This window comes from Parasteatoda tepidariorum, chromosome 1, assembly GCF_043381705.1.
Source record: "Parasteatoda tepidariorum isolate YZ-2023 chromosome 1, CAS_Ptep_4.0, whole genome shotgun sequence".
Classification (NCBI taxonomy): domain Eukaryota; kingdom Metazoa; phylum Arthropoda; class Arachnida; order Araneae; family Theridiidae; genus Parasteatoda; species Parasteatoda tepidariorum.
Window position 1 is genome coordinate 69,291,080 of NC_092204.1, and position 24,778 is coordinate 69,315,857.

Below are 24,778 nucleotides of genomic sequence, written 5' to 3' on the forward strand. Positions count from 1 at the left end.
TGTAAGTGTATGAAAATATCAAGATTTATTATTTATGTTTTAGGGATACAATTTGGTCCTACATTACTGGCAGAAAAACAGACAATTTGCCACCTGTTATTCTTCATGGGATGCGCGAGCTTGAAATGTGGATGCTGAGATTACTCAGTGCCCCGGTTCCAATACCTGGGAAAACAAGGGTGGAGGTATTTATTCTCATTTTAATACTTAACTTTGTTAACTGCTGAGTTTGTATATAATTGTGAGTTATTAGAAATTATTTTTTTAAATTTATTTAAGTAAACAAATATATATGTATAAAAGGCTACTAGCATTACAAGACAATCAATATTCACATACAAGTTTATAAATAAGATACATAGCAAGTCACAGTTACATGGTGTCTCCAAAATTCCTGCAAAAAGTAATTTTTTTAAGGCATAGATTTTGATTACTTTAACTTTTTTTATTGCTTTATAAAGTATACATTACACTGTAAGAGGAAAACTAGGAGAGTTTGTCAGTTGTTGAATTTTTAACAATGGCCACCTTTTTTAAATGTGGCTGCTGTTTTAAAAATTGAAAATTTTATTAAAGAAGCCGATGATTGAAAAAAATGGAATTAAGGAAGCTGATGATATCAATATTGTGAGGCATGTCTTTTGAAGCATTTCTGAAAATATGGTGAACATTGTATGGTTAATTTTAAAATGATGAAAAATTTTAAAAGAAAAGTGTGAAGTAAAGTAATTTTCAGAATTAAAATTTTAAAAAATAATCATAATATTTAAAAAATATTTATAATATTTTATATTCATATATTATGAATTTAAATATTAATAATATTTTATATTTATCTAAAAATAACGTTAAAATGTTTAACAGTGTATTTTTGATGAAATATTGTGATTGTCAGACCATTGTTTAATTGCCAACAAGCATGGCAGGAATGCCATGTAATTTTGACTCTAGTCAGGCGATATGAACAGGGCCCTGAGCTAGTACCCCAAGTCTTCCAAACTTCCACACCACAACCAATGAGAGCACTTTCAGCCAAGAAATCAAATTGCAATGCTCAGCAATGAAAATGATTTGTTCTTTTGTGTCATTTTTAACAACTCTGAACTACCAGCTGATATTTTATCTTTTTTTTGTGGCAATATTTACTGGCACCAAATCTTCCATGAATTTTGAGACACCTTTTTCAAGATCTACAGAATAGTCTCAACCTGCTAATATTGTCACCATTATCAATGAACATGAACTTGCTTCAACATCTATAGTAGTTTTAATAGGAAGGCAACTGCCAAGGAGAAATAACAGCATATTTCCTGATTAGCTACAAAAGAAGTTTTTTTATGCACTTAAAGATTTTGTTTTTTTATAAAGCATTTAATTGAGGCATTTTTAGCAATTGTGGCAGATAGAATAGGCAATAATCATGTTCAAATTAATATTCTAATTGTTCTTACACAAATTAAGGTCTAAAAAAATATAGATAAGAAAGAAGAGCTAACTGATTGAAATATTTTTCTGAATTTGTGAAACAAATTTTTTTCCCTCTATATTAGAAAAAAATAATACTATACTATTACCTAATTGTAAAAATTTTATTGTTTTATTCAAATTGTGTAATCTTATAAAAGATTCATGCGTTATACAGGGGTCACATTCCCCCTAAAATTCATAAAATTCCTAAAACTATGTGCAAACCCTAAAATTCCTAAAAATCTGATAAAATTTTGTTGGTGTTCCTAAAAAATTAGAGTTATAGGCTAAATATAAATAAAACAGCAATAATCTGAAATATAAGAATTTAACTACATTAATTAAAACTGTTTTAATTTTGCCAGTTGGGAATTCTGATCCTGAGAAAGGTTTTTCGATAAATAAAGCAATGCTTAATGTGAGTCACCATGAGAATACTATTATGTCTCTTAGTCTAATCAAAGATACCATTCGAAATTATGGAGGAGTGGTGAAGATCACCACAACACTATTGAAGGCAGTAAAAGAATCTTACAAATCATATCAAGAATATATTAGCAAAATGATCATAATTAATTTGTTTTTCTCTAACTTTTAATATAAATTGCTGATTTGAAATCTAATAAAATCACACAATAGTTTTTCTTAATAAGGTAATTTAAAGGGTAATAATAAAGTTTTGATTAAGAAGGTAAAAATTAAATAAAAATCCAAGTTGGTGTTAATTTATTTTTTCTCTTGATTTATTCTCACTTTTGCCTGTTCCTGAATTATGCACTTAATTTCTGATAGGTAATATGTAAAGTTGAAATTTCATTTTTACACTTTAGAGATTTCATTCTTGACTTAATAAATTTCAGAGCTTTATTTTATGGCTTGCAATTATTTATGATATGTGTGGATGAATTGTAATAATCTTCTGTTATGTAATAAACTACCGTGTGATCTGTTTTTATCCTAGCAAAATCATATATTACCCCTAAAATTTACCTAAAATTTTTTGAAAAAAGTTCCTAAAATTACCCTAAAATTGTAAAAAACTTTGCTGCTACCCCTGGTTATATGAACTATCTTTTACTTATTAATTGCATTTAAAAACGTTTCATTTCAGGTGGAAATTCTGCCCCGAGATATTCAGCCTCCTCTCACCTTTGCTCTCCCTGACCATACTAGGTTTTCATTAGTTGATTTTCCTCTTCATCTCCCTTTAGAATTATTAGGTGTTAACACTTGCATGAAAGTTCTTACGTGCATTATTTTAGAACATAAGGTGAGTGAATTAATTTAATTTGACCAAATCTATGCATTTTGTGTATTTGGAGTTGCTCATTTACATCCTTTATCACTTTTTGGAAATTCTGAAAATTATTTTTGTATGTGTGTTTTTAACATTATTTTTTTATTTATTTAATGCTAATCTAAATCAGGGGTTAATGTAAATAAAAGATCTACACTTAAAATCTACCATTGTGTATTATTGTATGAAAATGGATAATTACAGTCAATTTTTTAAAAATCTTAATGCATTCAGAATCCTTCAAAACCACCAGAATACATTTTATTACTTTTTTATGAGTGCTAATTATTAAGTTATTTTGAAGCCAGAAACGTTTACTTTCGTTTTCATCTGAAACGGGTAGTTACGTGATTATTCACGAATTGACGTCACTCATGTCCGTCTGCCATTCCTTTACAATCGCTGTGCTGTGAATTCCATTACGTTTTTGCTTTCATTTGAATTTTAGTAATTAAGTCCAACAATTTTAGATGGTAAATAACTATGTGGGAACAAAGATAAGTATAATAAATTGTGCCCTAATCTAGCTTAATAAAAATGTGGCTTAAAATAACTTTTGTAATATTTTCTAATAATAATAACATATAATAATTTATATGGTACTCATTGAAACATTGTTAATAGTGGATGGTTCTGAATATCAAAGATTTTTTAGTTCAGTAAAAAAGGGTTTAACTATGTTAATCTTAGTTTTAAGGCATAATTCTAATTATTTTCATGTTAGTGAAAAAAATTTTGAATAAATTTTTTATATTAAATAGTTCTAGATTTTAAAAATGTAAAAAAGCTTAAGTTATTTATTTTTTATTTATTTATTCTAGCTTGAATTAAATCCAGGGAATTATATTCAGCATAACAGTAGCCTTTTAAAAAAATTGCGATCCCAGCAAAACTTTTAATTCATTCTTTTAAAAAAAAGTCAAACTAAAAAGAAAGAAATTAATATATTCTAGTAGATTTTATTAACTTTATTTTAATTGCGTTAATATATGTTATGAGAGTATTGAAATCAAGGACATGCATTTATTTAGTTTTATGTTAGAGAAATAGGAATTAAATTTTATAAATACATAGAAAAATAATTTTTCACCATAGTGAAATTCCTATTTACTCAAAGAATAAAAATGGTAAGAAGTGATATTAACATTACTGTATATTTAATTATTTAATAAATAATAAAAAATATACATTAGAATATTTCTTTTCATTTTGCATAAGTTTTTTCTTTTCTAAATTCTTTAACTTTAGTGAAGCAAAAATGTCTAGCTTATTGATATTTGCTAAAATTATGGAACAAAATGAAATTGCATTAATTAAAATTTTAAATATAAGCACATAGACTGTGGTGATGATGATGGGCAGATATATTTCAATGAACTAGATTCTTGAAAGTGTGTATTCGTTTTCAGCGATACCAATAGCTTAATCTGAGATTTTTTCCTCTCCTATTTTAATTAAATTTTTTTCATTAAAAATGCATGATGCATTAATTTTACTGATTTAGAGCTCTTCTTAACAAGCACTAGCAAATAGTTTGCTGAAATAAGGAGAGAAATTAACAATAACCATATATGGTAAATACTATACTGCAGAAAGAAGAATTAAAATTTTAAAAGTAAAAACAATTTTTCTAATCATGGAAAAATTCCTATTTACTCAAAGAATAATGTCAATAGATATGAGCATTAATGTGTATTTAAATATTTAATACATAGTGAAAGAATAAGAAATAAATTGTAATAGTAAAAAAAACGAGAAATCATTAATCATATATAAAACATTTGGAAACTACAATTCTAAAGGAAAGTTGCGCAATGCAGCGGAAATTCCGTAAGAAAATTGAAACCAATAGAACATTTTAAGGAAGTAAACAATAAAAAAATGGAAAATATATTAATGACATCCGAAGCTGACGTCGTCGGAGGGTAACAGCCTCGAAAGTCATAAAAACGCAAAACCTCTTCTATCGAGAAAACACGAAAAATGTCTAAAATTTGCTCTCTCTCTGTACCTCAAAGGTTTTGCATGAAGTCCAGGAGGAGAGAAAATTACATAATACAAAATACAAAAACAAAATACAAAAGTACAAAAAAAAAAAAGTTGTTCGAAAACCTACTTCAAAATATTCCTTTGTTAAATCAAAGCAGACAACAATCTGAAAATCCATGACTAAACTGCTTTATAAACACATTAAATGGGGGCATAGTCTGTATGTGAATTTTAGTTTGGTTATGGATTTTCAGATTGTTGTGTCAGTACTCTCCCCAACCGTACCTAAATTTTTCTGGCTTGGAAACTACTTGCGACATTCATTATATTAGAGTGTACTCCAAACCACTGAGACTGGATTGGAGGAAATGTAATTCAATTAGAAATCCAAACTTTCCTACAAGGAATTAAACCTTGACTCATGGGATTTAAATTTCAAGATAAATATAAGTTATAAGCTAATAATTTAAACTTCCTCAATAACTTAACAATGAAATTTTTCTCATACGTAAATACTAATTTGACATATACTTCAAATGGCTTTTATGATTTTAGTGTCACATTTGTTTTAATTAATCTTGAATGAAACTATAAAGGTTTTTTTATGAATTTTACCATATAAAGTACTTTATCAGTATAGCATTTTATAATTGTTAGTTCCACTATTTATGTGCTCTTTTTGTGCAGATTTTAATGCAATCCCGAGATTATAATGCCCTCTCAATGAGTGTAATGGCCTTTGTTACAATGATTTATCCATTGGAATACATGTTTCCTGTGATACCATTGCTTCCAACTTGTATGAATGGTGCTGAACAGGTAATAACCAATATATTCATATTTATTTTTAAAGATAGCATAGATGATATTCATAATGAGCATAAATGAGGCAAAGTTGCAATTTAAATGTGTTCTGATATTTTTATTAACAAAGAAATCTTTCCTTACTAGTGATTTTTGATTTTGTGTGGGATTTTTTTTTGGCTTGTTTGAAAGAACAAATATTTCATAAACTTCACAGTTTCAATAATCATCAACTTACAGCTATATTTAAAATATCAAGATAAAATCAAATAAATATACTAGAACACATTATATTCAACTCTGTCATTTCAATGCTTGCTAACAACTTGTAGAATAAAATTAATAATAAGAACAATTGTATACTATGTTTAAAATAAGTTATGATAATAGTTAATTCTAAGAATAGTGTGTAAAGAATTAAAAAGAAGAAATGTGTGTCACTTATTAAGAATTCATCTGTTGCTATCTTTAGTAAACATATATAAAGGTTAGGATTATAGAGATTTTGTGATGATGAATAAAAAAAAATTTCTTTTAACCCTTAAAGGTCTGGAAATATTTCAAGTTTACTTCCCATTAGGTATAGTTTTAAAGTTAATAATAATTATGCAAATAATTATTAAATTAGTTGTATTAGTATTAGTATTAAATTAGTTAATTATTATATTAGTTGCTAAGTAAAATTATAAATTTGCTCATATGGCGGCATTGGTCTGTTAAGGGTAATAGCTATTTTGAAAACTGATAAAACATATCATAAAAGTGTCATAAATGTATTTTTGTAATACTGGTAAAATGCATAGGATTGCAAGAAAAATGTGTAGCATTATTTAAATAATAATTTCTTAAAAAAGTTGTTTTTCAGTATGAGGGCTGAAACATTTCACATAACCTTTCTATGTACTGAGCCCCTTTTCTTAATCTTCTGATATTAAGCATCTAAGCAAACAAAATACATTTTAACTTTCATTTAAAAATACTATTTTTTTTTATTATACTAACCAAACTATTGTGAAGTTCAGAAGCAATTTAAATTAGCTCTTAGCAAAAATATAAAGAAATAACTTAATCTATAGTAATTTTTCTTTAAAATGTTTAAATTTGTTTTTTTAAACTTGTAATAATTTTTTTTTCTGGATTGTTGTATAACTTTGTTTAATATCAGACTATTGCAAAATTTTCTTTGTCCTACATTCTTTAACAAATGAATAAATTAATATCCTTTTTGAAGACCTCTTTTTTTATTAAATTGAAGAATTAAGCTTAGTCTTCCTGATTTCTTGAAGTTTAGTTTTTTTTTCAATTAAAAGATATGCATGTACAGAAGGAAATTTTAATTAATTGAAATTTAATTAGCTTTATAATATTACTTTAAAAAATTCATTTTTTAGAATTAAACGTTAAATGTCTTCATGTAATTATTTAGTTTCAGTTCTTTTTTATTTTTACAGTGTATAATTAAAAATTATGCCAATAAAAGTTTAAATTATGGTAAACATTTATCATCTTTATTTTCCCTTAGCTTCTGTTAGCTCCTACACCATATATCATTGGGATTCCTGCTAGTTTCCTTATGTTTAAAAGACATTGTAGATTACCTGAAGATGTGTGGCTAGTAGATTTAGATTCTAATCGAGTAAGTTCTAATTATTAAATTATTCCTGAAATTTATATGAACTTTTTTACGTTAATATTTTTTGTTCTAACAAATCCTTTGTGTTTATTTTTAATATGTTATAGATAACTAAACCACCCGGAGTTGAAGATCTTCCACCTCTTCCTGAACCTGAAGGAACTATATTACAGAATCATTTGAAACAGGTAATATAATAAATCAGATTATTATTTAAAATGTGAAAAAATTGATTACCTTAGTTTTATCTTTATTTATTTTTACATAAATCTAGCATTTTTATTGTCATATTAAACTATTAATAGGTACTTCTTATGTGTAATAGATTATATATTAACTATTTTAAAATTATTATTCAGTTTATAAAGTGTTATGCTTGGTAGTTGTTTCTTTACTCTGGCAATAAAAATTAAAATTTCAAACAATTGTAAAATTTGATAAAATTTAAAAATTGGCCAATGTTTGATAAATAAAAATGTTTAAATAGAGGGAAAATGTGCAACTACTGTGGTGTAAAATATTGTTTCCATCAATATGCTATGCGGACTGCATTTGTGATGTCTGGTGGTGCCACCCTCAAACAAAAAGCAAAAAAAAAATAGAGAAGGTAGGCCTCTAATGGAGAGCGGAAGTGTTGAAAATGTATGCTAGTAGTTTTGTTTTGGTGGTTTAATTATGTTAACTTTTATTCAAAATTCATTTACACATGTTAATAAATGTTTTAATGTTATAAACTGATTTCCATTTTTTTGGAGGAGTTATATTTCTTGGGAAGCATCAGGGTGATGGAAAGAAGGTAAAATATACATATTATTACAGCATTGCTTTAGAAAACTTATGGAGATTGCAATTACTATCATTCTTGTTACCACAAACTTTGATAACAAAAGGTATTTGATATCAAAAAGAAAGAAATGAAAATCTGGACTCACAATTTTTTTTCCTATTCTGGTAGTAAGAAAAAACCTGCTTTAGCTGAATACAATTTTCAATCACCTTTAAAATCAATATATATTTTCAATCACCAAAAATTTTTTTCTCTTTATTTCTAAAAAGCTTAAAATGTTTTCTTTATTTTCAGTTATTGATCTCTTTTTTTTTCCAAATAATTTTATGAGCTATTTCTTGAAGCTGTAATAAGGAAACACAATATTTGTGAGAAGTTATTTACTGTTGATGATACTGTCAATCAGAAGTTTTAAAAGGAGTTATAATGTCTGGGAAAGTTGACAAAATGGAAACATTTAGTAAAATGAAAAAGTAAATATAACAATAATACTTGTAATAAGTGTTTTCTGAAGTAAAAACATGTTACAAGCTTTACATGTTACAAACATGTTACAAAACATGTCCAGCTCAATTACTAGATTGTTTAAAATATAAAAAATGCAATAATATTTAGCCTCTTAAGTTTTTTATAAGAATGAAACTTTCTGTATCAACCTTTGACCATGTGTTATTGTGATTACAATACAATTTCCTTTTGGTTTATTTTTTTCCAGGCTCTAGCATCCATGAGTATGAGCCCTCAACCAATCAGAAATTTGGATAGAATTCAACCAGGAGTAGCTGACCGTTTAGTATCGCATGAACCTCCACTCCCCCCACTGGCTACAGGTTTCAATCCCTTAATCTATGGCAATGATGTGGACTCTGTGGATGTTGCGACTCGTATAGCTATGGTTCGCTTCTTTAATTCTCCAGGTGTTCTAGCAAATTTTATGGAGCATACAAGAACATTGCGATTATATCCGCGACCTGTTGTAGCTTTTCAAGTTAACAGTTTTTTGCATTCAAGGCCTAAGTTTTCCCAATTTTTGAAGGGATTTGTTCGTACTCAGGTATATTAATAATTATTCCATATTCTTTTCAATTAATATTTTTGAAAGTTCACTCCTTAATAGTTTTTTTTTTTAAAATTTGTTTTAGGCTGTAGAGTTTTTTGCAGAATGGACTCTGTCTCCAACAAATGTGGCTTTCTTAAGAGTTCATACGGGTAATTACCCTTTATACATTTTATTTTCAAAAGGCAATTTGTAAGGTTTAAGAAAACTAAGTTTTCACTTATGGATTTACCCTTTTTCAATCATCTCTTTTCTGTTGCTTTTAGTCTTTTTACAAGCCCTTGTAGAAACTACCTGGTATTTTATAAATTTTAATTATCAAGATGATTTTAATGTGTAAAATACAATTTAAGAAGTCTACTTGGATAATTAGTGTTCGACTGCAATAAACTGTATGAAATATAATTTGTTATTGATTGTTTCAAATTGTTTTATGAGTATTTGAAGGTAATGCTTAGCAGGATTTAAACTATTCTAATGAAATTAATATTTAGTATAAAGTTATAGCTTTCTAATAAACCATTAATTTGAATTTCGTACTGATGTCATTATCACAATAGTGCTTCATTTCGTGATAATTATCTAAATAAATTTCTTTGGTTAAATATATAGCCAAATAATTGAATAATTTGTTTTTCAATTACATTTTGATAGTTTTGGACACATCTCATTTTTAAAAGCTCTCATCAACTACAACTCATTGACAAGTCCAAAATAGTGATTTTTCTGAAGTTCAATCCTAAGTGTTTCGTCTGCTCTCATCCCTATTTTTGATAAGCTTAAAATAGAACTACCAATTTTTTAAATTTTTTTTATTATATTTACAGTTGCCAACTCTGTTAGATTTTAAATGATAACTTCATTTTTTCTGATTCAGTAAAAAATTATCTTGTTTGTAAAATAAGTAGATTTGTAGCAAAATAGATTTTTATTGATGCTCTAATAACTGCTAAATAATAAAATGAATTAGTAGAAATACATTTGAATTTTTTCTTTCTTTCCTTTTTTTTAAATTTTTTTTATTATTATATAGAACTTACTGTTTTAAAATACGTTGAAGAATATCATTTAACTATCTAAAATGAATGCAATAGCTATTTCTATTCAAATTAAAATTTCAGATGTTAGTAAAATAAAAATATTTGATCTTCAGGTTTATTTATTTTTAATCGTAAAGGAAAAATACTATAGTTAATTTAAATTTGTAGTTTTTAGTATATAGCTTTTTCATTTTATTGAAAAAATCCTTAACATTTCCTGCATCCAAAATATTCTAAGATATTATGGAATAGCTTGAAAAAGAAGTCTTCTGTTTTTTTTCTTTTCTTTTTATATCAACAGCTATATTATATTTTAAATTTCAAATTTATCTCTTAACTTTATTGTAATTTAAGTTTTAAAATTGAATCTCTTATTTCAGGAGTTTTTGATCCTACTCTAGTTGGAGATAAACCCAAATGGTATATTAATCAATTGGAGCCATTGCATTTCAAAGTCTGGAGTGAAGGATCAACTTTAATTAATTCGCTTTCTTCTACTCTACAGTCTGAGCCCTCTACAGGTATTAAAATTGTTATTTTAGGCGATCATGTATTATAGCTAATATAATTTTTCCCACTTATGTATGTTGTATTGTCTTGGTTTATTTTAATCTTTACTCTTTATTATTAATTGAATCAGATGAGAGCTGTAGTGATAGTGAAGGTGCTGGGAGTACAAGTTCATCATATTCTTCTCTTAGTGATTTTGTTACAGATATGGTTAACAGTGAAATAGTTGGTGAGGGATTCCCAGGTTTGTGTTCATGTTTATCTAATTTGCCATTACTAACAATTTAACTTAATCTTTTTTAATTTATTTTTTTTACTACTCTGTCCATTGATATTCTTTGATAAAATACATTAAATAATTATAAACTGCTTTTGTAAACTAGTAACTGCACATAAATGTTAGATTCAACTCATTGCATTCAAATTGTGAATATGTTTTTAATAAAATTATTTAAATTGCATTTAAGACATCACTTGCATGAAATTATTTTATTATGTAATATATAAACGATGTAAGGTTTTTAATTTTTAAATAAATAGTAGATTTTTTGAGATTTATAAAGAGATATGACATTATTTTGAAGCTTCAAAGAATTTTTGGGCGATATGAATGAGAAGCCCCTAAGCCCCTCCTAATGCTTTGCTTATCACAACAATTATTATTTTAAAGTGAAAAATTTAAACTAGCAGTAAGTTAAACTTTCGAATGATCAAATATTTTCATCAGTCCTATCAGATTTAAGTCTAAGAAAATTGCCTATTATATAAATATGACTTCTTTCAATATTTTTTTCTTATCTTGTACTATTCATTTAATTATTCTTTTTAATCTGTGTAATTCAATAGATTTTGGAATTATAAATGAAATCTAAGATTAGGAAAATTTATTTATTATTTTTTACCAATACACAAACAATAAATAAAAGACCTCATTACATTTGGATTTTGAAAATTCTTATTCCCTTGAAAAATCAAACCTGAAAAAAAAAAGTTTTTTTGCTTTTGAAGCCATAAAAATTAACTATGAAACTTAAAGAGTGTGAATGTATTTCTTTCCTTTTACTTAAGAAAATGCTGATATCCAAGGTTATTTTTCATATTTTTAGCTGCTTCTGGAATTGATGAATCTAGTAATACTCAAGTGCTTTTTGATCATCATTCAGTTTATCAACCTCCAAGTACATTGCAATTGCCAACTACTGGTATTAATAGTAGTGATTCTGCCTTCTCTATACCTGGTTCACTTTCCACATCATCATCACATTCTTCACTTTCTAGGTTTGCTGCTTTGTTTTAATGCTTAGAATATGTTTTAAACTTTTAATTCTTTTGTTTGGTGTGAAAACTAAATGTAAGTTTTTCTTTATGTTATCTAACGAAGAAATATTGTTCATCTGGAAATTTTTTAAATAGATTTGTGCAAATGTCTTCATAGATAAAAGGTTAATACAGTTGATATTCTCAAATTTAAAAAAAATTAAATTAATAATGTGTTTATATGTTTTTCCAAATTTTACTTTCCCCCATTTAAGAATTTAGCATCAGATTTTAATATATTTTAAAGTATTTAATGCTATATGTTCCAAAGTTTTTGTTGCGATTGCTTCAAATATCTTAAGTAAAATGTCTTTCTTTATAACTATTTCATGGTTTGGATTTGTGACATTTTAGTCTCAACACTCAATTTTCAAAACACAATGTCTGAACTTGCCATTTAGAGTACCCAATTTAGATTGAATCAGTTTAGCTTTGATAATAGAATACAAACAAGAATTTATGTATACTAATCACTAATACTTTCCATATGTGCCTTGCTAAAAATTAGTGAGTAACTTCTTTTTTCTTTCTATATAGGAATATTTTATCTCTTATTCAGTAATCTCTCTTTTGTCCTTCCATGTTGTCAGTAAGATATTTCTGTTAAAGTTCTTATTTAGTGGTAACTTCAGAAACCTTTAAAGTATCTGCCCCAACAATACTAAGGAACAGTTTGATGTCAAAGTTTTATCTTTAAAAAAATTGGCTTATTATTATCATCTATACTGCCCCAAAAATTGGAATTATTCTTAAATTTCTAGTAACTGTTTTTCTGTTAAAACAAGAGCCTTTAAATATTTTAATTTAAGTAATGAAATGACTTAAATTAATTAATTTATTAAATTGAATTGTATTCTAACTTTTGTATGTGATTAAAAAAATATAAGCAATGAAAGATGCATTCTTTATGTGTTGTGAATTTGACTGAACTTGTTATATAACTTATTTGTTAAAGACTTGATTAATTGAATTTTCATATGTCTTGTTTCATCGTTTTGCAGTAGTCCGTCTTATAATTGTGATCCTGAAGAAGATCTTGCTCGTGCTGCAGAACAAGCTGTTACTCCAGGATTTCAACCATTAGCCTACAGATCAGAATCTCAAGTGAGATTATTTTATTTTAAGCTTTCTTAATTTTACTTTATGTGCCTAATTTGTGAACTTTTTACAAAGTTTAGCTCCCACCCCTTTGTCTTGTTTCTGTCAACAACAAAAAAAGGGACTATTTTGTGTAAAATTTAGGTCAGTCGGACAACTTCAAGACAACCTTCATTAACTGTGAATTATTGTAGTATTGTAAAATCCATTTTTCAGATAAATCATTTCCTTTAATAACTGCAGGCTTATAGCATTAGACATCATGATTTAAGTCATCTATAGTAATATATACAATGTGCAGTTATCAACCAAAGTAAGAATTGTTTCCTTAGTTTTTATGACTGCATGGTCATTAAATAATATGATTTTATGTAATAAAATTTTGTATCGTTCCCAAACTTTTCCAGTTAGATTATTAATAAAATTTAGTATGAATCAAGATTAACTTTTTTGTATTGTAAAAATGAACACTGTAAATATGTTTTTGGAAGACAAGGAAGAAAATAAGAATTTTATGTTAGAAATTTCTTGAATATTTTTATTTCTCGATTTCTGCTAATATTTTTTAAATATTTTAATGTATTGAAAATTGAGCAATGATTTTTGTAGTTGTTATTGTACAATGAAAGATTCATTTATATGGTTGAATCAACACTTTAAGTATTTGTTTAGCTGAGTTGCAATAATACAGTGATTGCTATATTTAATTATCTTTATAAAGGATCAAAGTTCTATCCTCTGATTATTTGAAGTCACTTACAATTGGCTTCCAGCTTACCAATTTAGCTTGTTTGGGTAGTAAAAGGTGTTACTGACTACTTGTTCATCATCATGATGTTAGTTTTGAAATTGCAGAATCTTGTAATCTTTTGGAACTGGCCATTGTGGGTGTTCTTTGCTTTGCTTTTTATCTAGACAAAAAGGCTATTTTATGCTCAAGGATGACTGGGTTTTAAAGTAATATGCATCATTTATACTGTTAACATTATATTGTTCTCTTAATAATTCAGGATCATGGAGATGGGGATACTGAAGTATTTAGTAGCCAAGAAGCAGAAACATCAACACTGACACCTTCAACAATTCGATCAGTTATCTCTCCTCAGCCACCGATTCAAGGTAGAAGTCCAGCTGATAGCCTTAGTAGTGATGTTGAAAGTATTCATGATACATTGCACAGCATTGGTAGTAGCCCAGCAACTTCACGTCCGAAGACTGGTAGTGCTGCTGTATCTTCAGAGCCTTCAGTTGATAAGGGCAGCAGTGCTAGTTCTGGAACTCGTACTCCAACGAGAACTCTGAGTATAAGCAGTGTCTTAAGCAGGACTGGTAGCCAGGGAGGTGCGACTCTCACTGCACAGAATAGTCAAGGCTCATTGTTCGAGACTATGGCTAGAGAAGCTAGAGAGGTAGCACGTGAAGCAAGTAAAGCAGCTGTAGAAGCTAGTCGAACTGCCATGGAAGCTACTAAGCCTGCCCGAGAAGCTGGAAAGAAGAGTCTGTTAAAAGTAAGAGCTTTTTGCACTTCAGTTAAAGAACCATTAAAAGAGCTGTCTGTGTATGTTAATTTGTACTAAATGTGGATTTAAAATTCGAAATTAATTTGTTTTTTAGAATAAAAATATAAAAAAAGTATTTACATACATTTTTTAATTGATTTTGTCAAAAAATATTTGTTTATTGTTCATTTCAATTTACACCATTTATCATAAAAGTAATTTAGTATTTTTTTTTATTAAAAGCATTTATTTGTTAAAAATTTCTGGTTTATTGAACTGTCTTGTTTATTATTGCCCGCTTATTAAAACGATGCAAAAATGTTGCTTTTTATTAGGTTAATCTATAAAATATCTATTATTTACATGAATTAAATGTGAAATACAACAATGCATTTACTACAGCAATTTTTTTCTTTTAAATTTTGGCTAAAAGTTGGGTATTATATAATTAACTATGGGAAATAAGAATCGTACTCAAAACTTCAGTGTCTGAAGTCTGAGTGGACTCTGTATTTGGATGATACAAAATACGCAAAATAAAAAACACACCACTCTTAATAACTTTTAATATAATGATTGGATCTTCACATTCTAGAACTATTTTGCCATGTAAAATTACGTACTTTAAAATGACTTAAAAAATTTTATACCTTCAATTTAAAATTTTTTCGTCTATCTTTTAAATAAAAAATAAATATTTAATAAGTTATTTTTTGCTTGAAATTATCTTTGGATAAATGAATTTTATAATTGTGCGTAAAAAATTTTCATTTCTTCAAAAAGTTCTCGAGATATGGTGTAATACTCAAAAAGTAAAATTAACATGTAAGAGGTTGGAATTTTGAACCTGTCTCCTGACAAACTATTTGGACCATATTTTTCAGATTGCAGCTACCCCCTATATTTTGAGGGTCACAAAAAAGTTATTAAGTATGGTTTCTTTTTTCATCTTGTTCACTGTACAGCAATTAATAATTCAAATCAAATCAACAATAAAATCAAGAAAAATATCTTTGAATAAATTGTTGCTTTCATTAAATTTTTTGTAATTTTTTATTACTATACAATAGTTTTCAGTTTTAAAAATTCAAAAGATATCAAAGGTAAACAATGTTATAGTTTTTTTTTCTCTGTTTGTGGTTGATTCTCTTGCACATGTCTGAAAAATAAAAATTGTTCAAATGGAAAATTGTTTTTACTTCATTTAAGTTAATTTAGTCAACAAGAGAAAGAAGATAATTTTTTTTAAGAACAAGTTTTGACTATCAGCAATAAATAATTCTTTCTTTAGCAATGTTAAAAAATGTTAAAATGCTGTATAAAGTGTCTAATAAATTTTGATGTGTGTAATAAATGTTTTACATTGTTCTTTTTATGTAAACTTGTTTTAATATTTGATTGTTAAGAAAAATAAAAATTTACCGAAATAATTTAATTTTAGAATTGGCAAGCCTTAGGGGAACCAATGACTGGAAGTAAAGACAAGCATGCTGCTGAATCTACAGAACTTGTAACTAGAGATGGTGGTTCTAGTCCAGGTTCTATCATGTCAACAGTTAGCAGTGAATTGAATGGTATAGCAGCACAAACATCCAGTATGCTTTCTGGCTTCTTCAGTAAGAAATTCTCATTTTCATTTTTCTGATTTTTTAAATTTATATATGGTGTTTTGCAATGACCGCCCTAAATATATATAGTTTTTGTCAATGATGAAGTTATTTGTCAACGATGAAGTTATACAAATATGCACATTAGGAATGGCAAATTAACATTTAAGCATGGAAAAAATAAATACACTATCAAAATGTAAATAATCATTACTGAGAAAATTGGGTCTGAAAACATCAAAACCTGTTTGATTGCTAATGGAAACAGAATTGTTAAAAAGAGGGCTTCGGCAAACACCTCTAAATTTCAGGCTTAATTTCACTGGCAATCAAACTGGTTTTGATTTTTTTCATCCCACTTTTCCAGTAATGATTTGGCAGAGTTCGATAACATTTTTGTTTCTTCCTTGCTTAAATATTAGAGGCCACTAATCTGTATACTTTTTTTATGTAAATTTCGGCTAGGATTTTAAATAATGCATTAAGGGTGGTTCTTGCAGATCCCTTTGTATGTAAGGAAATCAAAATTATGATTTTTTTGTGTTCTTATAAAAGTTTTTTTATAGTTACATTCTTATTATTTATGTAGGTAGTAGATCCAGTTCCATTTCTACTAGAGCCAAAGATCGCTCACAGCCTTTTGGTCCTTTTCCTAAAGGTAATTTTTCTCAGCAGAAACATTTTCCCAATACCATTTTTTTAAAATCCTTAAATATCCTTCTCATAATTAAGTTTATGTCTAGTAAATAATATTGTGTAAGGATTGTACTTAATATTATAATCTAAGAAGAAAGTTTTCTAAATTAATAATATTTTGAAGAAAAGGACATGAATCAATAATTAAATGTTTTAGTATGGTACTTAGAATTTTAATATAATGACTAATGTTCATTTGTCACTGAGCTGAGATAGTATTCTAGGGCTCGGAGCGATGCAAATCTTTTGCTTTGGTAGTATTTATGGTGAATTTTCATTAATTTGATTTAATTATTGAAAAATAATTGAGTTAACTCTCCCCCCTCCAAAAAAATGAGCTTTTAGTTCATTTAACTTAGTTTGTCAATATTTTTAACCTCCTTAATTAAACTTATAACTTTGCAAATTGTTAATTTTTTCTTATTTTGTATGAAACCATCTGTTTTATAATAATGCTCCAGATAAAATATGTTTTTGTCTTTTAAGTTGTTTTGTTTGTTGGTCCTAAATTGCATTGTACAGATTTGGCTTAGAAGGGCAATCAAATTTTATTTTAAAGTATTGTTTTAATTCTTTTTTATTTTTTAAAACCATTTAAAACAACTAAATCATTAGTTTATGTATGGTTAAAATATTAAGTTTAATTTTCAAAGTACGTTATGAAACATGACATGCTACGTATATCTACAGAAAAAAAAAATATCTGCAGAAAAACAAATTATTAATACAACACTTTTGACAGTTAGGTTAATAGATGATGGAAATATCCATTACCATCATTTTAGATTTAAATATTCTATTAAATTCTGTGAGTTAAGGTTTTTCTTATCAGATCAGGTATTTTTTTAAATTCGAAATTATGATTTTACGTTTATAAGATAATCTAATATTTATTGCCGGTTATTTTTAAGAAATTATTTAAGCAAGCTATCAATAGAAAAAATTTATTTAAAAAAAAAATATTTATTCTAATAATTTTCACATTATGAAAAGCGCAAATTATGAAAAGTATATGCATTTATAAAAAAAATGTATTGCCACTGCAGTTATCAATTAGAAGTAAAATAACTAAATTCAACAATATAGAACTGTTTTCCCAATATCCATTCTCAATTTCATAACACTTATTTTGCTTTTCACCATTAGTCAAATTGTTTTATTAATTTTTAGCTTATACATAAACCAAGGGCATATTCAGAACTGGACTTGATGCTGTTCCCGTCCTGATAATTTAACTGTATGGCCCTTATAATCTAATTATAAGTCTTATTGATAAAACGATAAAAAAAATTTTCTTTATATTCGATATTTTCAAAATAATTTTTAAACCTCCTTCGACTATTTTGTTCAGAATTGATGATAAATTTTGTAATGTTGGGGAAATCCACCATTCAGGATTCTATAACAGAATGAAAATTTGGAGCCGCTGTTCTATTATATTTTAGGAACAATGTATCTAACTTATTTGTGTTTGTATTACATTTGGGTGTGAACTTCTACATTTTTATAGAATATTTTTAAATTTTTGTTACTTTATTTTTAGGTCTAAGAAAAGGCCCTTTACATGAAAAAAATTCTCTCATCAAACATGCAACTCCCCAAAAGAAACAAGATGCTCAAAAATTACAAATGTTTGAAGAACATAAAAGCTCTCACGTGTAAGTTTAAAGTTTATATCTAGCCATAAACATTAACTAACAAAATTCCCCCTTTTTTTTCAATTCAGTTCATTTCTTATAGCTTATGTCTTGTCAAGTATTCACAAATCATCCAATCTTGCCAAGTATTCATTTATTTTGTAATCAGTATCTTTTAACAATTGATTGCATGTCTTTCATGGTCTATTTAACTTTCCTTTTCATGTGTGTTGATAATATTCTATAATACTCTTTTCCGTTGTTGTTATGTACTACTGTTAATTTAGCATTATTGTGAGGAATTCCCCATTTTAAGAAGTTATTATTTTTTTTTGTCAAAATTTCTTTTTATATTGTTTTTAGTTTCTTTACAAAAGTTGGTGTAATTTTGACTGTAAGACCAAGGTACTTTGGCTTGGGTTAATTATAATCATCACATATTTTTACTCAAAACTTTTATGAAATATTGCTTTGTTATACCTATTATTTGTTCAGCACACTTAATACCTATTAGTCTCTTATTTATTATTAGTCTATAAATATATTTTTAATGTGTAATATTTTTTATACATATTTATGATTTAGTAAAAAAAAAATTATGTAACCAAATCATTGTTTCAATAAAATTTGACTACTAAAATATTAAATGACTGTTATTTTTATTATTCTGCTCATGTTTTAATCTGAAATCATATTTCAGGGATAACCAAACATTTTTGAAAGAAGTTATCAACAATGTGTTAGCAGGAGATGGTATAAGTTGGTTGAAGTTTGGGAAAGTCAGAAAACTCATGGAAGACGAAAATTATCGGAACTTGGTTGTTTCTCGACTAAATAAAACTTTAGAAACAAAAGTTGGACCAGATGATCATATTGATGATGTTGTAAGTATCCAGAATATATGTATGTATGTATTTTTCTGCATAACTGACCATACTATATAATTTATTTTAGTTAGAGCTAGTTTTATTAATTTTTGGAATAGAAAAATTTCTATTTTCTTAATAGTGCCTACCTAAACAAGTTTGGAAGGGATATCAGAGACTCCTTCAAGCGGTTATATCAGGATTAGAACATACCTATAGTAATTATGGTCTAGGAGGAATGGCTAGTGCTTATCAAGTCTTGGAAATTGCTCATACACATTATTATTGTGAAGAATCAAAACTTGATACAGCTTCTCCATCTCAGGTACACATTCTAAATCATAACTATTGTTTTACTTTTTTTTATTTAAAAAAAGTCTACATAAATGTGCAAATTAAAAATATTTTAGATTTATGAAAAGAAAATTTTTTTAATTAGAATTTCCATTAACTATGTTTAATACGTTTTCAAAAATGTATTGTATATTTTTAGACAAAGGTCTAATGATATACAATACATTTTTAAGAGACAATATGCAATACAATGCAAACTTGGCATTCATTTAATGAAGAGTTATTCCTCTTGAGAATACAACTGTGGCAAGACTCGTAATTTGAAGACTCAAAAATACTTCATCCAGTGTGTTTGTGAGAATACCCAATATAATGTAGTCAACAATGCGCTATACGAACTGATGATTTATATGATGTTTAGAATATATGATTCTCGATGTCAGATTGGACTTAGTTTTGAATGTACGGAAACGTGACACAAGTCCTAATGCACTCCTTGCTGTTGCCTTAAAAACCATCAATATTCGTTTTCCCCCTGATTAATGGCTTCACATCTACACTAGCGAATCTCTCTTGGGTTTCTCGCAGGGTGCTGGCTCTGGTATTTTTAATGAAACCTTTTCTTTTTATCTACATGCTGGGCCATTTTCAACTCACTTTGATGGAGAGCTCAAAGCCATCCATGTTACTCTTCAACATCTTGCTGTTCGTCTATTGAAAAAGCTGTGATTTTTTTCAGATTCTACGTCTGCCCTTCAGGCTTTGTCAAGCAACCCAGAAAATAGTAGTTCCCTTGTATTGAGCTGTAGAGAGGTCCTGAAGAAGATTTAGGGATTGAGGGTGTTGAATTTCAATGAGTCCCATTCATTGTGGTCTTCGAGGAAACAAAATGGAGGATTAATTTTGGCCAAAAAAAAACTTATATTCTTCAGAGATCCTGTGGAGGTCTATCCTCCCATTCTGCTAAACTTGAAATAAAAAGAATATTCAAACAATCGTTCTATTGTTTGGCATCTCACACTGCTAGCGATAAGTCCTGGAATGTGCTCTGTGGAACTTACTGTTCCGGATTCACCCCGTGCTACTGTAGCAGCCATGTTGAGACTTCTGACCGGACATGATTGTCTATGTTCTCATTTATTTCGCCTCAAGCTGACTGCTTCATCAGATTGTCTTTTATGTAACTCCGGACAAGCCTTGACTGCTGCGCATTTGGACGCGTGCTCTGCACTAAAAGACTTTGACTGTATTGTTAAGAAGTACTGGAGAGCTAGAAGTCTAATGACCTAATAGTCAATGGCATTTGTTTAATAATAATAAATAATAATAATTTAACGAAGAGCTATATAGCAAACTTTTTCAAATTAGGAGTTCCCTTTTATGTTAATTTATAAATTTATGATTCTGACTTTTCTGTATTTTTTACTTCATTTTACCTTTTTATAAGGTAAACTTTTAATTTTCAAATGTAGACTATAAGTTATAGCTTTCGAACACATTTTAATTGATATTGCATTGTTGAACACATTTCAATTGTTGTTCAATTTAATATCAGTTTATTATCTCGGTAATTCATAATACTCTAGTTAAAATTTTGATATTGAACAAGTTGTATGTATTTTTCTAGCGTTTATTTTTAGTTATCATTTAAAATGTTTATAATTGTAAAAACTGCCTTTTATTTTTTCAGGGTAGCAGTCCATTTGGTAGTGGAGAAAACCTATATAAACATCTCTCTGATTCGAGTAGAACTGAAGATCCTATGAATCTTTCTGTTGGTCAGTAAATAAAATAAGTTGTTTTTTAATTAATTTTTGAATTCCAAGTACATTTTATTTAAAAATTTTCCTTATCTTTCAGCAAGCTCTACTAAGAGTAGTACCAATAGCAGTCCTTCTGATCTTCAACATCATGCTTCACCTATGAGTGAGAAGGAATACCAAGAAAAAGGCCAACTACAAGAAGGACAATGCAGTAAGTTTTTAATTTTTCTTTGATTTATTCTTTGTTTTGTTCCAAAAAAAATGTAATTTGAAAACATTTAAAAAAAATTTTTTTTTTATTTGTGGTGCTATGGAAAATGTTTTTAAGGCTCCAGCTTTTTTAATCTATTAAATTTTTTCTAGATATTTTTATATTATTTTTACATTTATTTATTCTTTTGATCATACTTAGGGTTTTGTACTTCCAGGTGCACTAACAGCAGTATTTACTTAACACTAATACTAATTATGCTCTATGCTAAGCTGTTTTTTAATAGTTGCATTTATATATAATTCTTTTCTTTTGATGCAGATAAGTTTTTCCTTTATGCAAAGGCTCCTAATCTTTACAATTATATTATTTATTTGTAAATGCATACTTTTAATTTGTTATATGCATATAATTAACATGGTAGGGTTTTTTTTAATTTACAGTTTCATCTTTTGCTGTACTACTTCATTGATTTTTGTATAGTTATTACTAAACGGCCGAAAAGTGGTTGAAATTGACGGAATGATTAAAGTATCTGAAATGTTTATAATTGTATTATTTAGTCTAAGATTGTTTTCCTTGGATATTTTTAGTTAATTTTTTTTTAACTATTCTTTTTTTGCTAAGCTTTTTTCAAAGCATTTATTAATACCTTTACCAAATTAATTTTTTATTTTAACGTAAGTTCATATTAAATTTTCTATCTATGTGTATTATTATTTTGCAAATTTTTACTCAATACAAATTAGCGTAATGATAAATGTCTTTTATGATTAAAAAAAATTAGTACTTTAGTTTTTTCTAAAAAAAAAAAAACTTTAGCAATGTGTTGCTGTATGAATATTTGATTTCCATTAAGAAGCATTTTAAGTTTCCTGATCTGAAGCATTTGGGTAAATTCGAGAAAAATATTTTTTTTTCTCCATAAACAATTTTCCTCTTGAATAACAAGAAAAAAATGGTTCTTATGATAGAAAGTAAATAACTTAAATTTGCAAAAACAAAGTATTAAAATTTCAAAGTGTTGATATTCAGTTATTTTCATTTAGTAACATTGATATTTTTAAATATATTTACATAAAGAACCTTATTTATATTTTCAGATGTTATAGTTGTTCAAATTATTTACTTTATTATAGAGTATCATGTTATTATTTTTTAGATGTCCATATTACTCCTTCACCTGAAATTCAGTTATTCAGTTATTTTCATTTCATAGTTCATTTCAGTTATTCAGAAATTCAATGATATTCAGTTATTTTCATTTAGTAACATTGATACTTTTAAGTATATTTATATAAAGAACCTTATTTATATTTTCAGATGTTATAGTTGTTCAAATTATTTACTTTATTATAGAGTATCATGTTATTATTTTTTAGATGTCCATATTACTCCTTCACCTGAAAGTTCAGAGCATGAAGAAGCAACTGACATGTTTCGCAGCATAATAAATGCCAAACGAAATATTCTATTTTCTAGAATTACAAGCGTCGAATCAGAAGTAAGTTTTGTGAATTAAGTCTTTTACTGTGGCATTTAGGAATGAATTTTGTATACTTACTAGATTATTCATGTCTAGATTAGTCTGAAACTAGTTTAATTATTTTATATTTTAAATAAAAAGCTGCTTTTGGTAAGTATGATGGTCAGTATTCATCAATTTTAGTGCTCACAGTAGGTATCTCAATTGGAAATCATACTTTGAAAAAATCAGCCAATACAGTCTAAGCACAATCATTACCCACAATGAAGATATTACATGTTAAATTAATAACAAAATTCAATGGTAAATAGATGCTACTTCGTTCTAAAAAGTCAATTTTAGTCCAAATTTTAGCAGTTTAGAAAAACTGCTAAAATAAATGTCTTCATAACATTCATAATAACAATAATCTTATATGGTTGTGAAAGATGGACTGCTAAATAAGTGCAAAGGGAAAAAAGAAACTGTAAATATTTGAATGAAAATTTCTCTATATATTTGGAACAGTTAAGGAAAATAACTTTTGAAGAATTAGTTATAATCATGAACTATTTTTCAAAAGTGGTAAAAGAAGAAGTTGAGCTAAGTTCTCAGGATCATGGGAATAGAAAATGACGAAATCTTGCATTGAATTGCTCTGTTAGGAGGTAGCAAGCTGAAAATTTCTTGACCTGCTCTTGATTGTAGTGCTCATTGAAGAAAAAGAATTCAATATCTCATATTTTTAAAAACATTTAATGTTTATCTTTGGTTGTTAAAGATATTTCATACATTCCTTTTTGACAGTATTGAGTTCTAAAAAAATTTTTAATTAAATTGTGAAGAAAAAAAAAGTTGATGAGAAATTGAGGCATATTTTAGGAAATAACTTTGAAATAATATATTGAAGTATGAAATTAATTACAAAAATTTGAAATTAATACTTGATGAAGGATCGTAAAGGATAATAATAGTTGATAAAGGATAAGATAATGTGTTATATATTTGATGTCTTTCAGGTTTCGGAAGCAGGCACTGCTTTAAGTCAGAGCTCTGACCAGGCAGCTCCAAGCTGCAATGCAAGTGATACTGGAAGTATGACCACTAATCCATCATATCATAGAAATCTTAGAATAAATCAAAACTCTTTTCGCTCTACAGTTTCAGACAGTGAAATTGAAGCTGGAAATGTAAGTGTTAAATGTTTTTTTAAACCGTTCTTTTACTTTAATTGTAGAAAGTGAAATTTATTGCAGAACCCTGTAATGTTTCTGTACCTACCAAATCGCATTTTGATCTACCTCTTTTGCTCAACGAACCACTTTTTCTGGTATTACTATGAAAGAAAAGAATATGATATTAAGAGGGAGATCATTCTCATCAATTTTCGCATTTATTAAATGTTTCAAAAGGACTAAAAACTGGGGCACTTACATAATATTAAACTTAACAAGGCATGTATGAGCCTGCTAATGTACACATTATAGCTCAGTTTTAGAATTTATATTTAAAATCACTTTTGTAAATATATCTCATAGTATTAATATTAGACCAATTTTCTTAATTTAAAAGTTCTTGTGCTTTGACGACTAGTTTTATTGTTGTTGATATCAATTCAAAAAATGAAAAAAAGGCCTTTTTATAGCATTTTTATATTTTAGATCTATATTTGGATTATTTAATTTAATACAGATAGCTAAGACAAACATATAAGACCAACTGTAAGTCTTAAGTAGATTGA

General features: G+C 27.3%; 1 protein-coding gene across 8 annotated transcripts in view; it reads left to right on the forward strand.

The window, feature by feature from the left end:
- The window catches only part of LOC107439002 (Rab3 GDP-GTP exchange factor), a 76,772-nt gene that overhangs the window by 18,359 nt on the left and 33,635 nt on the right, over nucleotides 1-24,778 (forward strand). For 6 of the 8 annotated variants that reach the window (XR_001583472.4, XM_071181793.1, XM_071181803.1 and 3 more), the window contains exons 4-24: nucleotides 44-185; nucleotides 2,579-2,737; nucleotides 5,441-5,572; nucleotides 7,080-7,193; nucleotides 7,298-7,378; nucleotides 8,693-9,031; nucleotides 9,120-9,186; nucleotides 10,455-10,595; nucleotides 10,715-10,828; nucleotides 11,691-11,862; nucleotides 12,903-13,005; nucleotides 14,010-14,507; nucleotides 15,940-16,114; nucleotides 16,695-16,763; nucleotides 18,345-18,459; nucleotides 19,139-19,322; nucleotides 19,447-19,629; nucleotides 21,289-21,376; nucleotides 21,459-21,572; nucleotides 22,955-23,076; nucleotides 24,057-24,227. Coding sequence is in view for 7 of the 8 variants with exons in the window: in XM_071181793.1 (XP_071037894.1) it covers nucleotides 44-185; nucleotides 2,579-2,737; nucleotides 5,441-5,572; nucleotides 7,080-7,193; nucleotides 7,298-7,378; nucleotides 8,693-9,031; nucleotides 9,120-9,186; nucleotides 10,455-10,595; nucleotides 10,715-10,828; nucleotides 11,691-11,862; nucleotides 12,903-13,005; nucleotides 14,010-14,507; nucleotides 15,940-16,114; nucleotides 16,695-16,763; nucleotides 18,345-18,459; nucleotides 19,139-19,322; nucleotides 19,447-19,629; nucleotides 21,289-21,376; nucleotides 21,459-21,572; nucleotides 22,955-23,076; nucleotides 24,057-24,227 (3,283 nt within the window). In the remaining variant the exon portion in view is untranslated. The remainder of the gene's footprint in view (nucleotides 1-43; nucleotides 186-2,578; nucleotides 2,738-5,440; nucleotides 5,573-7,079; nucleotides 7,194-7,297; nucleotides 7,379-8,692; nucleotides 9,032-9,119; nucleotides 9,187-10,454; nucleotides 10,596-10,714; nucleotides 10,829-11,690; nucleotides 11,863-12,902; nucleotides 13,006-14,009; nucleotides 14,508-15,939; nucleotides 16,115-16,694; nucleotides 16,764-18,344; nucleotides 18,460-19,138; nucleotides 19,323-19,446; nucleotides 19,630-21,288; nucleotides 21,377-21,458; nucleotides 21,573-22,954; nucleotides 23,077-24,056; nucleotides 24,228-24,778) is intronic. The other 2 variants (XM_071181798.1, XM_071181797.1) reach the window with 1 other exon arrangement.